This window comes from Scyliorhinus canicula, chromosome 25, assembly GCF_902713615.1.
Source record: "Scyliorhinus canicula chromosome 25, sScyCan1.1, whole genome shotgun sequence".
NCBI lineage: Eukaryota > Metazoa > Chordata > Chondrichthyes > Carcharhiniformes > Scyliorhinidae > Scyliorhinus > Scyliorhinus canicula.
Window position 1 is genome coordinate 6,711,957 of NC_052170.1, and position 26,197 is coordinate 6,738,153.

Here is a 26,197-nt window from a genome sequence, read left to right on the forward strand (position 1 = left end):
TATAGTGTGAGGGGTACCTCGGCGGTGGTGGTGGTGGAGTTGGATCCTGCAGGCGCCAGGTCCCGGAGGGAAACGGTGTCCTGACGGCCGTCGGGGTATTCAATGAGGGCCTATTGGGGGTTCGAATGAAGTAGTAGCACTCTCTCTTCTAGCGGATCTGTTTTGTGTGCCCAGATGTGCTTCCGGAGGAGAACCGGGCCCGGAGTCCTCAACCAGGATGGGAGTGAAACCCCCGTGGTAGTGCCCCTAGAGAAAACAAATAGTCGTTCGTGAGGGGTCTGGTTGGTGGCGGTGCACAGGAGGGACCTAATTGCATGGAGCGCGTCGGGGAGGACCTCCTGCCAATGGGAGGTCGGGAGATTCCTGGACCGGAAGGTCAGTAGGACGGTCTTCCAGACCGTCACGTTCTCCCTCTCCACCTGCCCGTTCCCCCTGAGGTTGTAGCTGGTAGTCCTGCTTGAGGCAATGCCCTTGTCGAGCAGGTACTGACGCAGCTTGTCGCTCATGCAGGACGAACCCCTGTCGCTGTGTACGTAGCTGGGGAGACCGAACAGGGAGAAGACACTGTGCAGGGCTCTGATGGCTGTGTGGAAGGTCATATCGGGGCACGGGATGGCAAACGGGAAGCGGGAGAACTCGTCGATGATGTTCGGAAAGTACACATTTCAATTGGTCGAGGAGAGTGGCCCTTTGAAATCGATGCTCAAGTGTTCAAAGGGCTGGGAGGCCTTTACCAGGTGGGCCTTGTCTGATCTATAGAAGTGTGGTTTGCACTCCGCGCAGATCGGGCAATCCCTGGTGATGGCTTTTACCTCCTCGGTGGAGAAAGGCAGATTTCGGGCTTTGACGTAGTGGGCGAGCTGGGTGACCCCCGGGTGGCAGAGGTCATTGCGGATAGCTTTCAGGCGGTTGTCTTGCGCGCTGGCGCACGTGTCGCGCAGGGCATCTGGGGGCTCATTGAGCTTCCCCGGTCGATACATAATATCGTAATTGTAGGTGGAGAGTTCGATCCTTCTCCGTAGGATTTTATCATTTTTAATTTTGCTCCTTTGTGAGTTGTCGAACATGAAGGCAACCAATCTTTGGTCGGTGATGAGGGTAAACCTCCTAACTGCGAGGTAGTACCTCCAATGCCGTAGGTCTTCCACAATGGCTTGAGCTTCTTTTTTGACCGAGGAGTGTCGAATTTCCGAAGCGGAGAGGGTTCGGGAGAAGAAGGCGACTGGTCACCCTGCCTGATTCAGAGTGGCGGCGAGAGCGACTGCTGAACATAGAACATAGAACGATACAGCGCAGTACAGGCCCTTCGGCTCACGATGTTGCACCGACATGGGAAGTCAAAAACTAAAGGCCATCTAACCTACACTATGCCCTTATCATCCATATGCTTATCCAATAAACTTTCAAATGCCCTCAATGTTGGCGAGTGCACTACTGTTGCAGGTAGGGCATTCCACGGCCTCACCACTCCTTGCATAAAAAACCCACCTCTGACCTCTGTCCTATATCTATTACCCCTCAATTTAAGGCTATGTCCCCTCGTGCTAGCCACCTCCATCCACGGGAGAAGGCTCTCACTGTCCACCCTATATAACCCTCTGATCATTTTGTATGTCTCTATTAAGTCACCTCTTAACCTTCTTCTCTCTAACGAAAACAACCTCAAGTCCATCAGCCTTTCCTCATAAGATTTTCCCTCCATACCAGGCAACATCCTGGTAAATCTCCTCTGCACCCGTTCCAAAGCTTCCACGTCCTTCCTATAATGAGGCGACCAGAACTGTACGCAATACTCCAAATGCGGCCGTACCAGAGTTTTGTACAGCTGCAACATGACCTCATGGCTCCGGAACTCAATCCCTCTACCAATAAAGGCCAACACACCATAGGCCTTCTTCACAACCCTATCAACCTGGGTGGCAACTTTCAGGGATCTATGTACATGGACACCGAGATCCCTCTGCTCATCCACACTACCAAGAATTTTACCATTAGCCAAATATTCCGCATTCCTGTTATTCTTTCCAAAGTGAATCACCTCACACTTCTCTACATTAAACTCCATTTGCCACCTCTCAGCCCAGCTCTGCAGCTTATCTATGTCCCTCTGTAACCGGCAACATCATTCCACACTGTCTACAACTCCACCGACTTTAGTGTCGTCTGCAAATTTACTCACCCAACCTTCTGTGCCCTCCTCTAGGTCATTTATAAAAATGACAAACAGCAACAGCCCCAGAACAGATCCTTGTGGTACGCCACTCGTATCTGAACTCCATTCTGAACATTTGCCATCAACCACCACCCTCTGTCTTCTTTCAACTAGCCAATTTCTGATCCACATCTCTAAATCACCCTCAATCCTCAGCCTCCGTATTTTCTGCAATAGCCGACCGTGGGGAACCTTATCAAACGCTTTACTGAAATCCATATACACCACATCAACTGCTCTACCCTCGTCTACCTGTTCAGTCGCCTTCTCAAAGAACTCGATAAGGTTTGTGAGGCATGACCTACCCTTCACAAAACCATGCTGACTATCCCTAATCATATTATTCCTATCTAGATGATTATAAATCGTATCTCTTATAATCCTCTCCAAGACTTTACCCACAACAGACGTGAGGCTCACCGGCCTATAGTTACCGGGGTTATCTCTACTCCCCTTCTTGATCAAAGGGACCACATTTGCTATCCTCCAGTCCTCTGGCACTATTCCTGTAGCCAATGATGACATAAAAATCAAAGCCAAAGGCTCAGCAATCTCTTCCCTGGCTTCCCAGAGAATCCTAGGATAAATCCCATCAGGCTGAGGCATCGCTTTCCACCTGGAAGTGTATGGATTCATCCACCGCCCGCATGGCAGCATTGGCGATGTCCTCCTTGATGCAGTTGAAGGCCTGGCGGGCCTCAGCTGACAGAGGAAAGAGTGTGGTCTTAAATAGTGGGCGGGCTTTGTCTGCATACTGAGGGACCCACTGGGCATAATAAGAGAAAAATCCCAGGCACCTCCTGAGGGCCCTGGGACAATGAGGGGAAGGGAGTTCTAAGAGGGGGCGCATACGGTCCGGGTCGGGGCCCAGGACTCCGTTTTCCACGACATAGCCGAGGATGGCTAGCCTGGTAGCGCGGAAAATGCATTTCTCCGTATTATAAGTGAGATTAAGTTTCTGGGCAATTTGGAGAAATCGGTGGAGGTTGGCATCGTGGTCCTGCTGATCATGGCCGCAGATGGTGACATTATCCAAGTACCGAAATGTGGCCCGCAGCCCGTACTGGTCCACCATTCGGTCCATTGCTCGTTGGAACACCGAGACCCCATTCGTGACGCCAAAGGGGACCCGGAGGAAATGGAAGAGGCGGCCATCTGCCTCGAACGCCGTGTAGTGGCGGTCCTCCGGGAGAATTGGGTGCTGGTGGTATGCAGACTTTAGATCCACCGTGAAGAATATGCGGTACTGGGCGATCTGATTAACCATGTCTGCAATCCTGGGGAGGGTGTACGCAGCGAGGAGCGTGAACCGGTTAATGGTTTGGCTACAATCAACCACCATCCGGAACTTTTCCCCGGTCTTGACGACCACCACTTGAGGTCTCCAGGGGCTGTTACTGGCCTCTATGATTCCCTCATGTAGGAGCCGCTGGACCTCGGCTCTAATAAATACCCTGTCCTGCAGGCTATACCGCCTGCTGTGAGTGGCTACGGGTTTGCAGTTCGGAGTGAGGTTAGCAAAGAGTGGAGGGGGGTCGATTTTTAGCGTCGCTAGACTGCAGATAGTGAGCAGCGGTAGGGGTCTGCCGAAGCTGAGTGTGAACTCTTGAGATTACATTGGAAGTCGAGTCCAAGTAAGAGTGGGGTGCAGAGTTCGGGGAGTACGTACAGCTGGAAATTAGCGTAGCTGGAGCCCTGAATCGTTAGGGTCGCGACGGTGCGCCCTTTTATGTGGACAGAGTGTGAGCCCGAGGCGAGGGAGATAGTTTGCTGTGCAGGGAAGACAGGGAGCGAACAGCGTCTTACCAAGTCAGGATGTACGAAGCTCTCGGTGCCCCCGGAGTCGAAGACGCAGTGTCCTGTATTCGTTGATTTTAACGGTCATCATCGAGTTTCGGAGGTGTTTTGGACACGACTGGTCCAACGTGACTGTGTTGAGTTGCGGGTAGCTGGCGGCTCGATCAGCTGTGCTGGAGTGGCCCCGTGATGACTGTCCACAGAGGTCGTAGTCGTCGAGATGAGATTCGGAGACTGGAGAAGATGGCATCCAAGATGGCCACCCCCGTGGATCGCACGTGGTGCGCGGTGAGGAAGATGGCGTCCAAGATGGCGGCCCCCATGAGTCGCATGTGGCTGGCCGTGAGGATGAGGGCTGCCAAGATGGCGGCCCCCATGAGTCGCACATGTCGGGTGGGGGCGGAGTCGGCAGACACGCTGCAGCATTACAGGGCCTGCGGGCCTGCGAGTTTGGGAGGCGAGTGCTCTGGACTGCGGGGGAGTTTGGAGTTTTCGACTTTGCCAGGCATACTCGGGCATAGTGTCCTTTGCGACCGCAGCTGCTGCAGGTCGCGTTGCGGGCCGGGCAGTGCTGCCATGGGTGTTGGGGCTGTCCACAAAAATGGCACGCTGGCGCTGCATAGTGGGTGGGTGGCCACGCGGCGCAGGCCCGGGGCTGTCGCTGGTCGGGGGCCCACGATGGGGGCCTGGTCCGCGGGGAATGAGTTCAAACTGCGGAACGCGACCTCCTTAGTTGTAGCTAACTCTACAGTGTCCTCCAAGTTCTGGGCCCCTTTTTCAAGCAATCGCTGGCGCACATAGTTGGACCTGAGCCCTGCCACGTATACATCACGGACAGCGAGTTCCATATGCTGGGCGGCTGTTACAGCCTGAAAATTGCAGTCCCGAGCAAGGGCTTTTAAATCGCGCAGAAAGTCTTCCAGCGACTCCGCGGGGCGCTGGCAGCGGGTCATGAAAATGTGCCGCGCACAGACCTCGTTGATGGGCCGCACGTACAGTCGGTCGAGCATGGCCTCAGTATATGAGGTGGTACAATTAAGTTGCATCGAGATACGATGGCTCACCCTTGCGTGCAGTAGGCTGAGTTTCTGCTCCTCTGTAGTCTCGGAAGTACTTGATTCAGCCAGGTAGGCCTTGAAACATCGAAGCCAGTGTAGGAAGATTTCCTTCGCCTCTACAGCCTGCGGGTTGAGTTCTAGTCGATCAGGTTTGAGGGCTGATTCCATAGTAGTTTTCTTCAAGTTTTCTAAGACTATTAAATTGATGTGACCATCAATTCACTCCACACACGATTGGAAGTAAACTGTGGTTTTAATAGTCTTACAACTGAGCCAGCCTGCGACCAGAGGAACTGAGAGCAGGCTTACGGCTGCAGCACTTTATACTTCTTGTTAGTGGGAGGAGCCATGGGTGGAGCCATGGGCGGAGCCAAGGGTGAAGCCCAGTACAAGCTCCTCATATCCCCCTATGGGCAGAGCCGCGCAGCGGCTCGCATACAGAGCCCATAAGGACACAATACAACGCAATGCAATACAGTGTGAATTACAATGCAGTATAATTCACCACGCTAACCACTCGTGATGAGAGAGGCAGAAAACATTACTGTATGTTTTCGTCTTCAGCTGTGTCACATGTTTGACTATGTGCTATTATTTGTAAAATACCATGTTAAAACTTTCAGGGTAGGTGTGTGACAAGAAACAATCTTCTTTATTTTTTTTATGTCACAAAAGATTGCTGCTGGGACTTATTTAAATTGGGACAACTATTCTGAGGGGAATCCCCCAAAAAACAACCACATTCAGTGAATCACTTTGACCACAGGCAAGAATAATACACATGGGGGTGAATTTTCTGATCATAGACAAAGAATTTACAGTGCAGAAGGAGGCCATTCAGCCCATAAAGTCTGCACCGGCCCTTGGAAAGAGCACCCCACTTAAGCCCACACCTCTGCCCCATAGCCGTAACCCAGCAACCCCACGCAACCCCTTTGGTCACTAAGGGCAATTTAGCATGGCCAATCCACCTAGCCTGCACATCTTTGGACTGTGGGAGGAAAGCCATGCAGTCACGGGGGAAAACGTGCAGACTCCGTACAGACAGTGACCCAAGCCGGGAATTGAACCTGGGACTCTGGAGCTGTGGAGCAACAGTGGCAACCACTGTGCCACCCCACTGCCTACTGGTCCTTCCTGCTGATGGGGTCTTCAGGTCCAGCTGAGGATGATCTCCCACAATGCATTCCCAAGCAACGGAGGGTGCAAGTCATAGGAAAAGCCATTGATATCGGTGGGACTGGGAGATCCCACCCCAGCCAGTGGCAGGCCACTTCCACCACCTGCGGGGCAGGGTGGAAATCCAGGCCATAAATTCTATCCTTGACATAATCATAGCTCAAGAGTCATCCATCAACTTTTGGCTTGTGAACATTCTTGTGAAGCACTTCAGGATGTTTTGCTATTTTAAAGGTGCTATATGAATGCAAGTTATTGCATGCCAATAATTCTCATTCAACTTTCCATGGTATTGTTCTAAGTTGATCGAGTGAGCAAGTATCACTAATAGTATCCAGTGTTTTCTATTGTATTTAATATCAATGTCCAAGAATATTCATTATTTCTTGTTCTTTTAACGTGCTTGCTCTCTTTTTGGTCAAGTTCAAGGACATGAACATAACTCACCTCGCTTTATCACTTCCACAACTTCCATTTTGTAGTATATGTAATTGTCTTTCCTTTCCTTCTCATGAAATGTTACAGAGTAAACTAAAAGAGATAAAAAGGATTTTAAAAGAATAATGTTAAATATTGCTGTTCGTCACCATTTGTACCATACAAGCTGAGAATGTGCTCATGAATGTCAAGCAGGGTTATAATGTTTTGCCTCTAACCAAGAAAGTGCCAGCTATAGACAATCAGTGGATGATTCTTATCGTTATTACCTCCTCAAGTTATGGCCTTCTCAAGCAGATTGTTCTTAATGCATTTCATGGCAAATTTGAAATCAGACTGATTTTTAAAAATATCTATTTTTCAGTCTGGCACAGGCCGTGAGACATTTTTCAATGCCGTACATGCATTGTGAACATGTTTCCAATTATTTAACATTTCATTAAATTTCATCAATATAAACATGTAGCTATCAACAGCACAATGATAAGCATTACAGATACAATGATACAATGGTGTGGTATGCACAATGCCCTTTCAGTAATCAGTCAAACAGACTGATCAGATTTGCAAAACAGGTGAATGATAAATTTACCAAAATCAGTTTCACTCTCACACGCTTTTTCTTCACGAACAGAAGGAGAGACACGCGATGCAAGCGTTTTAACTGTTACACAACTTCCTGCAAATGCAAAAAGAGGAGGAAATGTTAAATAGCTCTGTTTCAGTTCAAGAAATCTTGGATTAAAAGTCTAATAGAACATAAAACATTACAGCGCAGTACAGGCCCTTCGGTCCTCGAAGTTGCACCGACCCGTGAAACCAGTCTAAAGCCCATCTACATTATTCCCTTATTATCCATATGTTTATCCAATGACCATTTAAATGCCTTTAATGTTGGCGAGTCCACTACTGTTGCAGGCAGGGCATTCCACGCCCTTACTACTCTCGGAGTAAAGATAAATAAAGAAAAGTAATGATGACCATGAAATCATTGTCGATATTTGTAAAAGCCCATTTGGTTCACTAATGCCCTTTAGGGAAGGAAATATGCCGTCCTTACCCTGTCTGGCCTACGTGTGACTCCAAATCCACAGCAATGTGGTTGACGCTTAACTGACCCTTCAGGGCAATTCGAGATGGGCAATAAATGCTGGCGCAGTCCCACATCCCACTAGTGATTGGTTACAGTGCGGAACAAGGGCCATACAAAGCAGATACATGAGCAAGAGCAGCATAGGGTGTCCGAGGGAGAGTCGTTGAGGGGTCTAGTAGATGTGGGAAGAAGCTGTACTATGTCTGGATGTGCGGGTCTTCAGACTTCTGTATCATCTGCCTGATGGAAGAATGAAAATGAAAATCGCTTAGCACAGGGCTAAATCGCTGGCTTTGAAAGCAGACCAAGGCAGGCCAGCAGCACGGTTCAATTCCTGTAACAGCCTCCCCGAATCAGCGCCGGAATGTGGCAACTAGGGGCTTTTCACAGTAACTTCATTGAAGCCTACTCGTGACAATAAGTGATTTTCATTTTTATTGTATCAAGTAGGCTTCAATGAAGTTACTGTGAAAAGCCCCTAGTCGCCACATTCTGGCGCCTGTTCGGGGAGGCTGGTACGGGAATTGAAACGTGCTGCTGGCCTGCCGTGGTCTGCTTTCAAAGCCAGCGATTTAGCCCTGTGCTAAACCAGAAGAGTCTGGAAGAGGTCAAAGCCTGGGTGTGAGATGTCTCTAACAATGCTGTCTGCCTTCCTGAGACAGCAGGAGGTACAGACAGAATGAATGGGAAGATGGCAAGCTTGTGTGATACATTGGGCTGAGTTCACCACACTCTTCTATCTTGGGCCAAGCAGTTACCATACCAAGCTGTGATGCAGCCGGATAGGATGCTCTCGATGGCACATCTGTAGAAGTTTGTAAGAATCGATGCAGACATGTTGAATTTTTTTAGCTTCCTAAGAAGTAGAGATGTTGTTGGGCATTCTTGACTGTTGCATCAACGTGAATGGGCCAGGACATACTGTTGGTGATGGTGGCCCCCAGGAACCTAAAGCTATCGACCATCTCCACTCCGGAGCCTTTGATATAGATGGGTTGTGGGGGGGGGGGGGGGGGGGGGGGGGGGGGGTTGTCCTGCTACGCTTCCTGAAGTCGATAATCAGTTCCTTGGTCTTTCCAACATTTAGAGAGAGGTTGTTTTTGGTACACCATGCAACCAAGTGATTTATCTTCCTTATGTAGTCTGATTCATCATTGTTTGAGATACGACCCACCACTGTCGTATCATCTGCAAACTTATAGATCGAATTGGAGTTAAATCTTGCCACAGTCGTGTATGTATAAGGGAGTACTGTAGAGGACTGGTGTTGAGGCAACAGGAAGAGGTGCTGTTGCCTATCCTCACAGATTGCAGTCTGTTGTTGAGGAACTATTGTTATTTTGTTAATGAACCATTAAACAATGGAGCAGACTATATGTTCAATGGAAGAGTCCTGAAGAAAATTGATGTACAGAGAGACCTGGGAGTTCAGGTCCATTGTACCCTAAAGGTGGCAACGCAGGTCGATAGAGTGGTCAAGAAGGCATACAACATGCTTGCCTTCATCGGACGGGGTATTGAGTACAAGAGTCGGCAGGTCATGTTACAGTTGAATCGGACTTTGGTTAGGTCACATTTGGAATATTGCGTGCAGTTCTAGTCGCCACATTACCAGAAGGATGTGGATACTTTACAGAGAGTGGAGAGGAGGTTCACCAGGGTGTTGCCTGGTATGGAGGGTGCTAGCTATGAAGAAAGGTTGAGTAGATTAGGATTGTTTTCATTGGAAAGACGGAGGTTGAGGGGAGACCTGATTGAGGTCTACAAAATTATGAGAGGGATGGACAGGGTGGATAGCAACAAGTTTTTTCCAAGAGTGGGGGTATCAATTACAAGGGGTCACGATTTCAAGGTGAGAGGGGAAAAGTTTAAGGGAGATGTGCGTGGAAAGTTTTTTACACAGAGGGTGGTGAGTGCCTGGAATGCTTTGCCTGCGGAGGTGGTAGAGGCGGGCACGATAGCATCATTTAAGAAGCATCTAGACAGGTATATGAATGGGCGGGAACAGAGAGAAGTAGACTGGAAAATAGGTAACAGGTTGAGATAAAGGATCTGGATTTGCGCAGGCTGGGAGGGCCGAAGGGCCTGTTCCTGTGCTGTAATTTCCTTTGTTCTTTGTTCTTATTATTGTTTGTTTAATGAGTTATTGTGAACATCAAAGTACTCCTATTTGTTATGCAAGTAATATGCTTGGGTTTATCTTTCTTATTACATTACATTTTTATTCCCATCCCACATCATCTCGCAAAGAATGTAATAATCTTTTTGTAATAACCTGCTTGGGACTTTATGGGGTGGGAACGATTGTTTTCCCCGTGTGGCTCGAGGAGTATTAGCTCCCCCGCTAACTATGCGGCTGCTAACTGTTTGTATAAAAGGTCGGCCAGTCTGGAACTGACCGACAATGAGAGAGGATCCAGTTAGGTATAACCAGGTCGTGGTGTACATAGTAGTTCTTGCAAATAAATGTCTTTTTTTGTTTACTCTTCACACTCCCTTCGCCTTTATTAAACTTTTCTTCTTTAAAGGATTTGCTGTGTTTACTAATCTAAACACTTCACTGTTGTCTCTTGCCATCTTATTCTTCAAACGTTCTCTCCCTCTGCTTGTTCATAAATTAAATCTTTTCTCCCATAGTTTAGCTCTTGATAAAGCTGTTGCTGATACATTGCAACATAAGAAACAGCAATAAGAGTAGGCTATTTTGTCCTTCAAGCCTACTTCACCATTCAATAGGTTTATGGCTGACGACCCATCACAAAGGACCTTCCTTCATTATCTGCATAGCCTTTGAATCCTTAATATCAATCTTCTGAGTGTGCACATTGCCCGAGTATTCACTGCTGTTGAAGAGACAATCTCAAGTTTCAAGTACAAAAATATTTTCCCTTCTCAATCCCAAATGTTTGCCCCTCATTTTGAGTTTATGACCCTGTTCCCCCGTCTCCCAGCCTGAGGAAACATCCTCTTAGCATCTACCCTGTCAAAAAAGTGTATGCAAATCAGATAAGGTCTAAATCATCTGAATACAGGCCAGACAAGAGATATAAAAAAATCAACCATTTTGCTTTGCATATTTCATTCTTTAATATCTGATATCCTTTAAAGTGTATTTAAGTACAACATTTTATTTTCGGACTTCTTTGTGAACCTCCTTCAAATTTGGTTAAAGGTATTATAATCCCAGCTGATGTTATTACTGGACAAGTCAAATCCCAGGATAGAACATTGCTTGATAGATCCTGGGCTGGATTCTCCACACACCCACACCAAAGTCTCGTCCTTTGCTGGAGCAGAGAATCCATTTCAGTGCATGGAATCGAGACCGGCGGCAGTTCCCCGATTCTCCGGGCCGAGTATGTCGTGCCGCGTATCCCCGACCTCCGGCCATTGCTGGAAGCCCGCCCCACTATTCTCCACCCCTAACTGGCTGAAGTCCGAATGGCGTGGATGTAACATGGTCCTGCCGTTTAGGATATTCACGTGGTGGCTGCGGACTCAGTCCACAGGGGGCGGGCCGAACGGAGAGCAGGGGGGGCCTCATGCGGCACCAGGCTAAGTTTGGGCGGCAGTCCGGGTCAGACACCCGGCCGATCGGGGGCACTATTTGGAAGGGCCAGCTCCGAGTCTGCCATGGAGCACGGCGCGGATGCTGGAGTTCGCCGTCATGCACATGCGCGGCCTGGACCCGGAAGTAGGGGTGAAGAACACATTTTATTACGATGGCGTGGGGACATAGTCCCTGAAACAGAGAATCCAGCCATCCTAATTTAACTTTTTGATTAGAGATGTGGAAGAAAAGCCATAGGACTGCTGATGAACTTTTAGCAAAATAATAAAATATTTATAAAGCAAGAAAAGATGAACTATAATACACTACTCCCTTCACCTAGCTATACCTTTACGGATATATATAGACTATAAGAATAACACACATTACAAAAACTACCTCACACTCTAAAGTTCTCAGTAAGTACACAGTCCACCTAAACCTGCCGGCCAACTGCGGTCAGACACACTCCACACTCCAATACCAAGTGACAGACACCACCCATTTCTCATCAAGCTCCCCCCCCCACCGGCACTGTTGGGATTTTCTATGATTCTATGGGATGCTTGTCACACTGTGAGCCAACTGGTCTCACTGGAACTCTAGCTTCCCAAACAATGCTTTCTCTCGGATACCTTCACCAAGCATTCACCTGTAGGATTTCAACCTCTTTTGGTATTCCTCTGCCTTGGATTGCCACGTATATTCAACCCTCCACATAATCTCTCAGGCACCCAGCCATGCCAATGTTGCTTCACATGCCTCCAATTAGGGGTCACAGCCCTTTTGATTATTTTGGAATGTCTGGCTTTTTCCGTAGCTGACTTTAACTCTAGTCCCTGTCGCTCTCCCTTTAATTCATTTTCTGGAAGTTTCCAATGTGGATTACGACTAAGACATGCAAGATCTCACAGCTGTTGATGTCAAACATTACATCAGACATGGATGCCGCCATTTGCATCATTACTAAAGCCATCCATCATGTCAGAGGCAGAGAGGCAACGATAGTTACTTTGGAGCTGCTGATATGTTCTTCCTAGCTCATTACGTTGAAGAATGGGTCATCCAGAAGTGATAGCTTGGACATTAAATAACTAATCACCGAGGCCAAAACACAATTTTCAAGGTTTTTCCAGATATGAGCCAACTGATTACTTTCAGTGGAATACTCAATCACTATGGAGATAGGTCCCATGGTTTGGATCACCATTTTTAAATGTATCTCATTCTGAAACTCTGCTCGCTAGGGGAGTCTGGAGAAGAAATATCTGAAGGCAGCAAAAAAGCTGCTTATGTCTCTCTCTCTCTTTCTTTTAACTAAAATGAACCCTGCCTGCTTAAATCAGACTGTGAAAAGCAGATAGAGAAATTCTAAAGGAAACTTCAAACTCCAAAGGAGTGTATTCAGGAGGAAAACCCAAGGAGCAGAGCCCTAACAACTGTCTCACCTGTGAACCACATAGAAGGACTTGTAGTCAGTGAACCCTTTGTATCTTTGCTTTTTATCATTGTACCTTCATTTGCACAAAAGTTACCCCATTCGAGGTTTGCATGTGTGTGTGTGTGTGTGCGTTGCAACAGTCAGGACATATTTTACCTTTTTAATGAAAAACAAATACATATAACTTTACCTGGGTGGGTTTTTAAAGAACAAGGAAACCTAACCCCTTTAACTCAAGAAATTCAGTCAGACTGAGCTCTTTGCAATCAGGACATAAACAGTTAAGTACTTACATTGAATTGGCACATTCATCTTTTATAGATTTCAAAAACACCTGTTATGATCAACATAGGAGCAGATAAAGAGAGGGCGTTCTTGTACCGTTCCTCACTTGTTCATAACAAATACGAAATTTAAGCATATATTCATATATTAGGTAATGGACAAGATGCAGTCTCGGATCAATGGTTTCGCACAGTGACTATGTTGGAAACAGGGAGCTATGCTCAAGGGAGCTTGGGTTAACTGCAACTTTCCTATTTCCATCCCATGTCTGGAAATGCAACTCAGCAAGAGATGAACAGATTGCGGGTTTACTGACAGATTTGTTACAACCATTAAGTAAATATTTATACCAAATGATTAAAATGAAATGGATTCTCCATGCTATTAAAGCTGGCTTAAGTCACGTTTGTACTGATAACGGAGTCACAGCAATTGGTCTATGCACAACAGTTGGTGTTAACATTAACAGAACTTTATCCCGTAGAGATTGCATTATTGAAAATCACAGTACTCTCGATCATTTTAACTTAGATTATATTCCAGATATAATGAGTGAACAAATAGTATAGTACATTAAATGAAAAAATAAACCCATGTAATATGTATGACTGAATCCTACCTTCTGCACATCTGCAAACATCACCCCGACAGATTTTACTGAGCATGGTACTGTTTTTATTGACATTGTAGAATTTAGTGCAACTGTTCACTGCATGTAGATAACAAAAATGACATGAATATAATATCACAGTTAAGACAAGGAATATAAAAAATTTCCAAACAATTTATTAAAGTAACGAAAACTGACTCCCAAAACAATTGGAAATGGAGTACCATGGAGCCCCAAAAATACTGTTTGCTATGTTAATGGTACAAACGTTCTTTGTCCACAAACAAAAAAAAAAATGACCAAATTCCAAAAAATTAATTGTAGCAAAGAACATGCAGAGATCCCTGACCTTGGCATTCTTCCTCTTTTGAGCATTGGTTCGAGTTTTATTATATTTTCAAGTCAATAAATATAATAAGCTTTACAGCTGAATTTAAAAAAAATAGATTCAGAGTACTCAATTCTTTTTGCCAATTAAGGGGAAATTTAGCATCCACCTCGCCTGCATGTCTTTGGGTTGTGAGGGAGAGACCCAAGCCGACACAGGGAGAATGTGCAAACTCCACACGGATAGTGACCCATGGCCAGGATCGAACCTGGGTCGTGGGCAACACGGTAGCATTGTGGATAGCACAACTGCTTCACAGCTCTAGGGTCCCAGATTCGATTACGCCTTGGGTCACTGTCACTGTCACTGTCTGTGCGGAGTCTGCACATCCTCCCCGTGTCTGCGTGGGTTTCCTCCGGGTGCTTCGGTCTCCTCCCACAGTCCAAAGATGTGCAGGTTAGGTGGATTGGCCATGATAAATTGCTCTTAATGTCCAAAATTACTCTTAGTGTTGGGTGCGGTTACTGGGTTATGGGGAACGGGTGGAGGTGTTGACCTTGGGTAGCGTGCTCTTTCCAAGAGACGGTGCAGACTCGATGGGCCGAATGGCCTCCTTCTGCACTGTAAATTCTATGGGTCCTCGGCACCATGAGGCAGCAGTGCGAAACACCGTGCCACCCCTTTACAGTTGAATGTTATTTTAAAAATCTTCAATTCCTTTCCTTTTTGATAGCTACCTTGTATACTTCTTGTCATATTTCCCTTACAACGAATACAGTGAAATCAGGATGAGTCAAGCTCAGAGAACACAAAGGTATGGTTATGTCAAACCATTTCCGCCATAGAATAGTAAATCTTACAGAATAGTGCTCATGATAAGCTACAATTCTGCATTGATAACTCTGGAATAGCTGAACCTGTCTATGTTTGTCAGGACAGATTTGGTATGTTGGAGAGCAGAAACAGCCTCATCGGCGTCAAGTGAATTGTAGTGACCAGTTTTGGAATAAATTGGTTCGATTGGTAGGCTAGCAACCTGCGAGTTGGTCTGGGACAGTGTTATGCCTGACAACAGCCAGTGATTGGTTCCTGCGTAATGCGTTCAGGGAGAGCTGGGCAGAAGTGTTTAGATCTTGGAAGTGAAAGGAACAATGTCTCCATCTCTCTCTTTCTCCCTCTCTACTGAAGTAAAGAACTGCTTTGCTGTTACGTTGTGGAGATGCCGACGTTGGACTGGGGTGAGCACAGTAAGAAGTCTTACAACACCAGGTTAAAGTCCAACAGGTTTGTTTCAAACACGAGCTTTCGGAGCTCTGCTCCTTCCTCAGGTGAATGGAGAGATATGTAGTCTGAAAGTAGATAACCTTGCCAGAGGTATGGTGTTGTCAGACCTCTTACTGTGCTTTGCTGTTGTAAAAGCAGTGAATCATTGGCACATCTTTGCTGTCAACTTGAACTAATCCTGAATCTAATAGTAATAATAGCTTATTGTCACGAGTAAGCTTCAATGAAGTTACTGTGAAAAGCCCCTATTCGCTACATTCCGGTGCCTGTTCGGGAATTGAACCCGCGCTGATGCCTTGTTCTGAATTACAAGCCAGCTGAAAGTAGACAACCTTGCCAGAGAAAAGCCATCTCAAGCCGAGAAGGAAGAAGCACAAATCAAAGCTTAACCTCCAGAAAGACATTAACTAGAAGCAATCCTTGTGCAAAGATCCTTTATTGTTTTATTTTGATTAATATTTTGCCTTTCAATCACCCTTTCCCTCTATATTGTTCATCTGTGTGTGCAGATAGAAAGGGGGTGGGTGTGGTTGGGAAAGGGGTATTAGACTGTCATAGAATTTACAGTGCAGAAGGAGACCATTCGACCCATTGGGACTGTACTGGCCATTGGAAAGAACACCCTACTTAAGCCCATGCCTCCACCCTATCTCCGTAACCTAGTAACCACACCAAACCTTTTAGACAATAAGGGGCAATTTAGCGTGGCCAATCCACATACTCTGCACACCTTTGGGTTGCGGGGGTGAGACCCACGCAGACCCATGCAGACACGGGGAGAATGTGCAAACTCAGACAGTGATCCGGGGCCGGGATCGAACCCGGGTCCTCAGCGCCGCAATCCACCTAACCTGCACATCTTTGGACTATGGGAAGAAATTGGAGCACTGAGAGGAAACCCGCACAGACACGGGGAGAAAGTGCAAATGCCACACAGACAGTCACCCGAGGCCGGAACTGAACCCGAGACCGTGGAGCTGTGAGGCTGCAGTGTTAATCACTGTGCCATCACACCACTCTTGTTATATTAGGGGATGTTTAGCACAAGGCTAAATCGCTGGTTTTTAAAGCAGACCAAGGCAGGCCAGCAGCACAGTTCGATTCCCGTAACTGCCTCCCCGGACAGGCGCCGGAATGTGGCGACTAGGGGCTTTTCACAGTAACTTTATTGAAGCCTACTTGTGACAATAAGCGATATTCATTTTCATATTATCCTGATAGTTTCATTATAACATAATGAAATGTTACTTGTGTTAAAGTTCCAAACCTAGTGACTGCAGTTTATTGGGTTTCGCCAAGGCCTCAGGTATTTTAAAATAACATCTAATTTCACTTGTGTTGAGACTTCGGGTCAAATGGGGCTGGAATTGCCGGCACACTAACCTGGGTGTCGTGGCATTGCATACTAACATTTTGTGACTCATGCACTGAAACCTCTGCACCTTGGCATTCTGCAGCCACTCTGTTTCAGTAATGCTGTGTTTTATTATTCCTTCTGCCAAAGTGAACAACTTCCAATTTTCCACATTATATACCATCAGTCAATATTTTTGCCCACTAACTCAGTGCACCTATATCCATCTGCAACCTCCTTATGTCATCTTCACAACATACTTTCCAACCCATCTTTGTGTCATCTGAGAATTTAGCTACCAAGCCTTCACTCCCCTCACCAAGCCTTCACCCCGCTCACCAAGCCTTCACTCCGCTCACCAAGCCTTCACTCCGCTCACCAAGCCTTCACTCCGCTCACCAAGCCTTCACTCCCCTCACCAAGCCTTCACTCCCTCACCAAGCCTTCACTCCCCTCACCAAGCCTTCACTCCCCACACCGAGCCTTCACTCCCCTCACCAAGCCTTCACTCCCCTCACCAAGCCTTCACTCCGCTCACAAAGCCTTCACTCCCCTCACCAAGCCTTCACTCCCCTCACCAAGCCTTCACTCCCCTCACCAAGCCTTCACTCCCCTGACCAAGCCTTCACTCCCCTCACCAAGCCTTCACTCTGCTCACCAAGCCTTCACTCCGCTCACCAAGCCTTCACTCCCCTCAACAAGCCTTCACTCCTCTCACCAAGCCTTCACTCCCTCACCAAGCCTTCATTCCCCTCACCAAGCCTTCACTCCCCACACCGAGCCTTCACTCCCCTCACCAAGCCTTCACCCCGCTCACCAAGCCTTCACTCCCCTCACCAAGCCTTCACTCCCCTCACCAAGCCTTCACTCCCCTCACCAAGCGTTCACTCCTCTCATCAAGCCTTCACTCCTCTCACCAAGCCTTCACTCGGCTCACCAAGCCTTCACTCGGCTCACCAAGCCTTCACTCCGCTCACCAAGCCTTCACTCCCCTCACCAAGCCTTCACTCCCCTCACCAAGCCTTCAGTCCGCTCACCAAGCCTTCACTCCCTCACCAAGCCTTCACTCCGCTCACCAAGCCTTCACTCCCCTCACCAAGCCTTCACTCCGCTCTCCAAGCTTTCACTCCCCTCACCAAGCCTTCACTCCCTTCACCAAGCCTTCACTCCCCTCACCAAGCCTTCACTCACTTCACCAAGCCTTCATTCCCCTCACCAATCCTTCACTCCGCTCACCAAGCCTTCACTCCCCTCACCAAGCCTTCACTCCCCTCACCAAGCCTTCACTCCCCTCACCAAGCCTTCACTCACTTCACCAAGCCTTCATTCCCCTCACCAAGCCTTCACTCCCCTCACCAAGCCTTCACTCCCCTCACCAAGCCTTCAGTTCGCTCTCCAAACCTTCACTCCCCTCACCAAGCCTTCACTCACTTCACCAAGCCTTCATTCCCCTCACCAAACCTTCACTCCGCTCACCAAGCCTTCACTCCCTCACCAAGTCTTCATTCCCCTCACCAAGCCTTCACTCCCCTCACCAAGCCTTCACTCCCCTCACCAAACCTTCACTCCCCTCACCAAGCCTTCACTCCACTCACCAAGCCTTCACTCCCCTCACCAAGCCTTCACTCCCCTCACCAAGCCTTCACTCCCCTCACCAAGCCTTCACTCCCCTCACCAAGCCTTCACTCCCCTCACCAAGCCTCCACTCCCCTCACCAAGCCTTCACTCCCCTCACCAAGCCTTCACTCCCCTCACCAAGCCTTCACTCCCCTCACCCCTCAATGTGTTGCTTTCTACACCATGAGCTTTTAGTTTCCGCAATATCCTCTGGTGTGACATCTTATCAAATATCTTCCGGAAATCCAAGTACAACACGCCTACAGGTTCCCCTTTATCCGTCGTGCATGTTACTCCTTCAAAGAACTACAATAAATTGGTTCAACATGATTTCGCCTTTCGTAAAACTATGCTGACTCTTCCTGATTACTGCATTTGAAATACCTTTGAAGAGCCACTGAACACAAATTTGCAGGTGGATCCGCTGGGATTTGACTCACTGGGATGTCATTGTGGTTGTCAAGTATCTCATAGAATCATAGAATAGAATCCCTGCAGTGCAAAAGAAGGCCATTCAGCCGATTGAGTCTGCATCAACCCTCCGAAAGAGCACCCTACCTTGGTCCCCGCTCCCCTGTAACCCCACCTAACCTGCACATCTCTTACAGTACTCACCTGTATCATAAAATTGATAAATCCTGGCAGAAGCTGGTTGGATAAGTCCAACTTTGAAGAACTGATGGATTTTAAATTGAAAATGAGTGTCTTCTGTATGTAAAACCTGTTTGCATTTTGAAAGAGCAAAATCAGAACTCAATTGATTAATTAAAGATCAGCCAAAAAGATTAATCTGTATATGTGAAGAAAATAGTGCGGCAAATTAGGAATATAATTCACCTGAAGATACTTAACAAGGGATTGTTTCAGTGCTAAAGACAAAATGTTACCATGCATTGAAATGCATTGGGAAGTGCAAGTAAAGAAAAGTATTAACTTAGTCCAATCTTAATAAAATACCTTTTACATTCAGACCACAGAATGAAAAATTTAAATCCAATTAGTTGGCAGATTAGGGGCACTGTGGTTCAGCGGATTTAGATCTCTCAATTTATTCACTTTTGGTTTCAGTTAGGAAATTTAGGAAAATCCGATCGAGTGAAGGCCGCTTTCCTGATTATGTTACACATGAAATGATATTCAATAGTCCCAATTCTGCTGAGTGCACTGTTATGATTTGGCCTAGATTAACATTCTTCCTCAGCAAGGCCACAGCAAGAGTATGAAAGGGAAACAGTAAGCTGCTGGAACAGGGAACTTTGCTCTGTATTTGCACTGCCCGTTCAGGTGTCATTTGCTGTGGACGCTCAAAGTACCGCATTGTCAAGCAGGAAAACCATTCATATTAAACAGTTTAAAAGGATGAATAATCTTTACACAGTATTTTTGTTAAAACTATGTGAACCACCTTAATCCAAATGCCACAGTGGTCAGCACTGCTGCCTCACAGCGCCAGGGACCCTGGTTCAATTTCAGATTAGGGTGACAGTCTGTGTGGAGTTTGCACGTTCTCCCCTTGTCTGCGTGGGTTTCCTCCAGGTGCTCCGGTTTCCTCCCACAGTCCAAAGGTGTGCAGATTAGGTGGATTTGCCCTGATAAATTTTCCCTTATTGTCCAGGTATGTGCAGGGTATGTGTGGTTATGGGGATAGGAGCGGGGGTTTGGGTCTCGGTAGAAGGCTCTATCGGAGGAAAGGCCAGTGCAGACATCATACGCTGAATGGCCTCTTTCTGCACTGTAGGGATTCTATTATTCTCATACAAAAAAAATTGGACTAATAAAGTGAGTAAGCACGGTTAAGATTGGACCGTTTCATCTCAGCTTGATGTAAGCCAGTTGGGTAGTTAGCCAAATTGACTAGGCAAATTACTTGTCAATGCCCTGCCAGCAACAACCTACCACATTTCAAAAGTACAATTGACTGTAAAGTGTTTTGCAGTGGAGGTCTAGTGGTACAATGGATAACACACCTGTCCCTGTGCCAGAAACTCCCAGTTTGAGTTCCACCCCAAGATGTAAGGAAGGTATGTTCATGACATGGCCAAACAGGTTGAGTATCATCCTGTAAAATCTTTCCGAAACGCCAACGGCAGGTGGCAAGAGCAGGAGAGACCCTGGTCAGCCATACTTGATGTGGAGTGGTGCTCCCTCAAACTATCAGCCTCTGGCGACAGGCGAGCAACTTACTCCAGGAAAAACCTTGCGAGGGAAACAGACAAAATTTGCCTTGTGCACCATGAGGCGCAGGAAGAGAAACAAAGTATTTTTGGACACTTGAGACTGTCTTTCTTCATTCTCACAATTGTCAAAATATTAGCTTCTTACCGAATCCAAATAAATGATCAGTGATCCTTTGATTGATAATGCCTTGTCTAGTTCAAAACGTGATATATATCTCTCCACTCCATTGTTCAGCTGGAAAAAAATCCAACTAAATGTTACCAACTAATGGTTTGCCAATACATACACTAGAAATATATAATGATTACCCATTGTTTGGTCAGACAGCTTTCAGTCCTGTGCAGATGTTTATCATCATGTCTGAAAATCTCAAACCAAGAGCAGATGCATTCTCATTGCATAATATTAACCGGGAGAATGGGTGACTGAAAGGAACCCCAGACTGAACTAAAAATGAGTGAGAGGGATGGTAATTGTAGCACCAACTGAGTTGGAGGGTTGAGGGTTGGGAAAGTGAGAGACAGCTACTGAGAAGAGCATCTGTGTAAAGTGAAAGTGAGGAGAAGATGTGCACCAGCGTTGTCTGTGAGGTCACGTGAGAGAAGAATAATATTTACATTTGTCAAATATTTCATATTCAATTATACTCTATCACACAAATACAGCTTCTAATTTAGTGTACCACTGGCGGATGAAGTGTCTGTGTACATGTAGGATCAAATATCAATCTTCAAATTAATTTCCTTTAATTCAGATCCAATTTATAATGGTTAATTCAAGACTGGATTAATGTCTTGAATTAATGGTTAGTCCTTTGACAGAAAATTGCTTTTTCATTTTTTACATTCACTTATTGAAAAGGAAGTTTTTATTCAGATTTATTACGAGGTAAAAATATGCTGTGATCATTTGAAGTTTATATCATTAGAATTGGATGTTCAAGAGATGAAACTGTTGGCATACCACTGCTCTGTTCTAATGAGATGGGTGCTCGCTCCTGCCCCTAGAGAGGGCATAGAGATTCTTATGATCAGTGATCTCCAACAGAATAGTCAAACTGGATTCAGTCAGAACTGAAAATGCTTTCCCTATCATACACTGGCTGCCACATTCAAATGCACATTCCTATCTCAATCAACACCATTCTTATCTGCCTACAGTTTTGCGTGCTAAGGGAATTAAGGGATATTGGGATCGCTGTGAGGAGAAGGAGTTGAGGCTCTTATTGATTGCTGGGGCAGGTTTAAAGGGTCATATGGTCTACATTAGCCTTCCACTTATGTTCTTAATACAGAATGATTGGTCATTCATCATGTTGGTTGTGAGAGATCCGGCTGTGTACAAATGGTTAGTTGCACATAACTTCATATTATTTCAAGATGATGCAGTTAAGGGAGGCACCTTGAGATATTTCACAAACATGATAAGGTTACAAATAAAAGAATCAAGAGCAAAGGCAGGTCTTACAGTCCCTCTGGTCTGTTAGGCCATTCAGTATGATCATGAACTTCTATCAACTCTACTTTCCTTCATTATCTTCATGTCCTTTGATTTCTTTATCAGGTAGAGAATTCCAAATATTCACATCCATCAGAGTAAAGAAATTCCGTAGTCTTGCTAAAACTATACACAGTACTAGTCAGACCACACCTACAATACTGTGAACAGTTTTGGTCCCCTTACCCAAGGAAAGATATACTGGTATTGGAGGCTGTCCAGAGAAGGGTCACTAGGTTGATCCCCGGTTATGGAGGGATTTTCTTATGAGGAGAGGTTGAGTAGGTTGGGCCTGAACACATTGGTGTTCAGAAGAATGAGAGGTGACCTTATTGAGTCATATCGGATTCTCAGGGGGATTAACAGGGTAGATGTTGAGAGGCTGTTTCCCCTTATGGGAGAGTCTAGGAGCAGAGGTTCTATTATTTTAGTGGAGCTTTGTTGCACTCTCAGGCAAATATGCCCTTCCTTCCTTAAGGGGACCCAACTGTATACAGTACTGTTTGGTTCCATAAAAACCTTGTGCATTTTCCACAAAACTCTCTTATTCTCATACATCAAACTCTTTGCAATGGAGGCCAAATTCTCCTTTTCCTTCCTAATTTTGTGCTGTACCCATATATTAATACTCTGTGATTTATGCAAAAAGCACCTAAATCCCTTTGACAGCCAACATTTGCCAATCTGTCACTTAAAATAAAAATATATTCTGCTATTCCTCACTTCCTACCACAGTAGATAATTTTACACTTTCCCCATTCACTTCTCACATGCACTCCATGAGCTTGTCCTCCCAAGCTACTATTGCCGGTCCGGTTTGCCCAGATTACATGAAAATTAAAGTCCTGATTTTCATGACATTAACATTGTTATAATCCATGACTTATACTCCATCCTGCGCTTATGATTACTGTGAGGGAGATTATAGCTACTCCCACTAATCTTTGTCCTACCTTATCTCTTAGCTCCATCCACATCGATTCCACATCCCAATTTTCTGTGATTAGATCGTTTCTCACCGCTGCCTTGAGCTCATCTATTATTACCACGGTTATCCCACCTCGCTTTTCCATTGCCTAATATACATATTGCAAACCACCATCAAGCACTTTGACTAAGTCCCTTTGTGATCCAGGTGTTGGTATTGAACAGGCTGCAGCTACCGCCACTCTGAGGGCATTGCTGAGTACAGAAGAGCTGGCCTCTGATTGGTCAGCATCTGTCTAGCGTCCCTGGCTTTAAGGGCCTCAGCTGGCCTGTTAAGTACCTGAGTGATGCAAGATGTAGTTCTCCAGCCTGTGGCCAAGCCGCCATCACCTCCACAAGATACTCACTCACAGCCCACGGGGCTGGTTTAGCACAGGGCTAAATCGCTGGCTTTGAAAGCAGGCCAAGGCAGGCCAGCAGCACGGTTCAATCCCCGTACCAGCCTCCCCGAACAGGCACCGGAATGTGGCAACTAGGGGCTTTTCACAGTAACTTCATTTGAAGCCTACTTGTGATAATAAGTCATTTGCATTTAGCGGCTGGTTTAGCACAGGGCTAAATAGCTGGTTTTTAAAGCAGACCAAGGCACACCAGCAGCACGGTTCAATTCCCGTAGCAGCCCCCTCGAACAGGTGCCGGAATGTGGTGACTAGGGGCTTTTCACAGTAACTTCATTCAGGGGCTGGTTTAGCTCACTTGGCTAAATCGCTGGCTTTTAAAGCAGACCAAGCAGGCCAGCAGCACGGTTTGATTCCCGTACCAGCCTTCCCGGGCAGGCGCCGGAATGTGGCGACTAGGGGCTTTTCACAGTAACTTCATTGAAGCCTACTCGTGACAATAAGCGATTTTCATTTTCAATTTTCATTTCATCAGTAATGGCTATTAGATCAAAACATTTTGTCTCTATACGTGCCGTTAAAACAGCTTGCCTCCTGTGTTCTGATGTAGTGCCTTACATTTTAACTTTTGACGTGATCTTGGTTTCGCTATAAATGTAAGCTGTTCTTATTAAATAATAAAGATGTCTTACCAAATTCAGATCTTTTATATCTGGAGAAAATCCTGTCGGCATTGTAATATCTACAATGGCCATTGTGGAATCGGTATCGCCAAGGTACCTCGAAAGAGCAAGATATTAGAAATTTACTTAGAAAATGAGTAAAACATAAGACCATAAGACATAGGAGAAGAATTAGGCCTCTCGGCCCATCGAGCCTGCTCCGCCATTCAATCATGGCTAATGTTTTCTCATCCCCATTCTCCTGCTTTCTCCCATAACCCCTGATCCCCTTATTAATCAAGAACCTATCTATTTCTGTCTTAAAGACAGAATGATTTGGCCACAGCCTTCTGCGGCAAAGAATTCCACAAATTCACCACCCTCTGGCTGAAGAAATTCCTCCTCATCTCTGTTTTAAAGCATTGTTCCTTTAGTCTGAGATTGTGTCCTCTGCTTCTAGTTTTTCCTACAAGTGGAAACATCTTCTCCATGTCCACTCTATTCAGGCCTTGCATGAGTTTCAACAAGATTCCCCCTCATCCTTCTAAACTCCAAGTACAGACCCAGAGACCACAACCATTCCTCATACGACAAGTTCTTCATTCCAGGAACATTCTTGTGAATCTCCTCTGGACCCTTTCCAAGGCCAGCACATCCTTCCTTAGATACGGGGCCCAAACTGCTCACAATATCACAAATGGGGTCTGACCAGAGCCTTATATAGCCTCAGAAGTACATCCCTGGTCCTCTATTCTAGCCCTCTCGACATGAATGCTAACATTTCATTTGCCTTCTTAACTGTTGACTGAATCTGCATGTTAATCTTAAGAGAATCATGAACAAGGACTCCCAAGTCTCTTTGTGCTTCTGATTTCCTAAGCATTTCCCCATTTTGAAAACAGTCTATACCTCCATTCTTTCTTCCAAAGTGCATAACCTCACTCTTTTCCACATTGTATTCCATCTGCCACTTCATTGCCCACTCTCCTAGCTTGCCCAAAAACTTCTGCAGCCCCCTTGCTTCCTCAATACTACCTGTCTCTCTACAGATCTTTGTATTATCTGCAAACTTAGCAACAGTGCCTTTAGTTCCTTCTTCCAGATCATTAATGTATATTGTGAAAAGTTGTGGTCCCAGCACAGACCCCTGAGGCACACCACTACTCACCAGCTGCCATCGTGAAAAAGACCCCTTTATCCCCACTCTCTGCCTTCTGCCAGTCAGCCAATCCTCTATCCATGCCAAGATCTTACCCATAACACCATGGGCTTTTAACTTTTTTTGCAGTCTCCTATGCGGCACCTTGTCAAAGGCCTTCTGGAAATCTAAATAAATCTCTTCCACTGGTTCTTCTTTGTCTAACTTCCTTGTTACTTCCTCAAAGAACATATAAGTCATTGGACTTTGTAAGCTCTTATTGAGAGAAACATGCAAATTGTGGAACATCTAAAACTCTCCTTTTGGTAATATTATTTCTTTAATAACAATTACTTAAAGTTGGTGAATGCCATCATTGAAAGGGTTTGCTCAGTTTCTCAATAAGGTCTGGAGGCTCGAATGCGTTACATTCTGGTGCTAGTCCGGTAGGAATGATATACTAGAGAATTGTTACATAACGTTGGTTAAATAACAAAGATAAACAATAGAGAACTACTGACTATTCAACTATTACTGTTAAATTATCCCAAGAGCTACTAGAACTGTGGCTATCCACTTCAACACCAATCTCCAGAATCCCCAAGGTAGCAGAGTCACATGGTTGTTCTATTCTATCACCTGCTGGTTGAAGGTCATATATTGTTAGCATTAATATAACTGCTCGTGCATATCATCACAGAATGGTTAAACATAACGGATTGAATTCTATTTTCTCCCGCCGGGGATGAATCACCTCTGATTTGGGGTCACTCTGAGAGTGACACGCAGATTCACTATCTATTGTTATACAAATTTATGCACAGCGGAGATTGCAAGGGATTCCGACGCAAAGTCCGCTGTTGGGCCACCATTTTTAGTGGGCGGCCCGATGGTGAGGACCGGTGGCTGGTCCCCCTCTGTACCCGCAACGCAATCCTATCCACTGCCCCATAATGGGATTTGCTGGGTCAACCCTGCCGCACAATACGAGGGTGGCCTGGTGCCACTCTCACTCACGCCGCACCAGAGACCCCCATAACAAAGCCCCCCACCAGAGGTTTCCCCCACAATACAAGATGACACAACCCCCTCATAGACCCCCTATAACAGAGACCCCTATTTGAGACCACACCCCCCTCCCATAACAGAGC

The 26,197-nt window shown here is 46.1% G+C and overlaps 1 protein-coding gene across 1 annotated transcript in view; it reads right to left on the reverse strand.

The window, feature by feature from the left end:
- The window catches only part of LOC119957049 (complement C3-like), a 173,245-nt gene that overhangs the window by 10,124 nt on the left and 136,924 nt on the right, over window positions 1–26,197 (reverse strand). The window contains exons 34-39 of the mRNA XM_038784655.1: window positions 23,939–24,026; window positions 20,569–20,658; window positions 18,862–18,967; window positions 13,673–13,762; window positions 7,277–7,363; window positions 6,694–6,777 (exon numbers count right to left, since the gene is read on the reverse strand). Coding sequence (XP_038640583.1) covers window positions 6,694–6,777; window positions 7,277–7,363; window positions 13,673–13,762; window positions 18,862–18,967; window positions 20,569–20,658; window positions 23,939–24,026 — 545 coding nt within the window. The remainder of the gene's footprint in view (window positions 1–6,693; window positions 6,778–7,276; window positions 7,364–13,672; window positions 13,763–18,861; window positions 18,968–20,568; window positions 20,659–23,938; window positions 24,027–26,197) is intronic.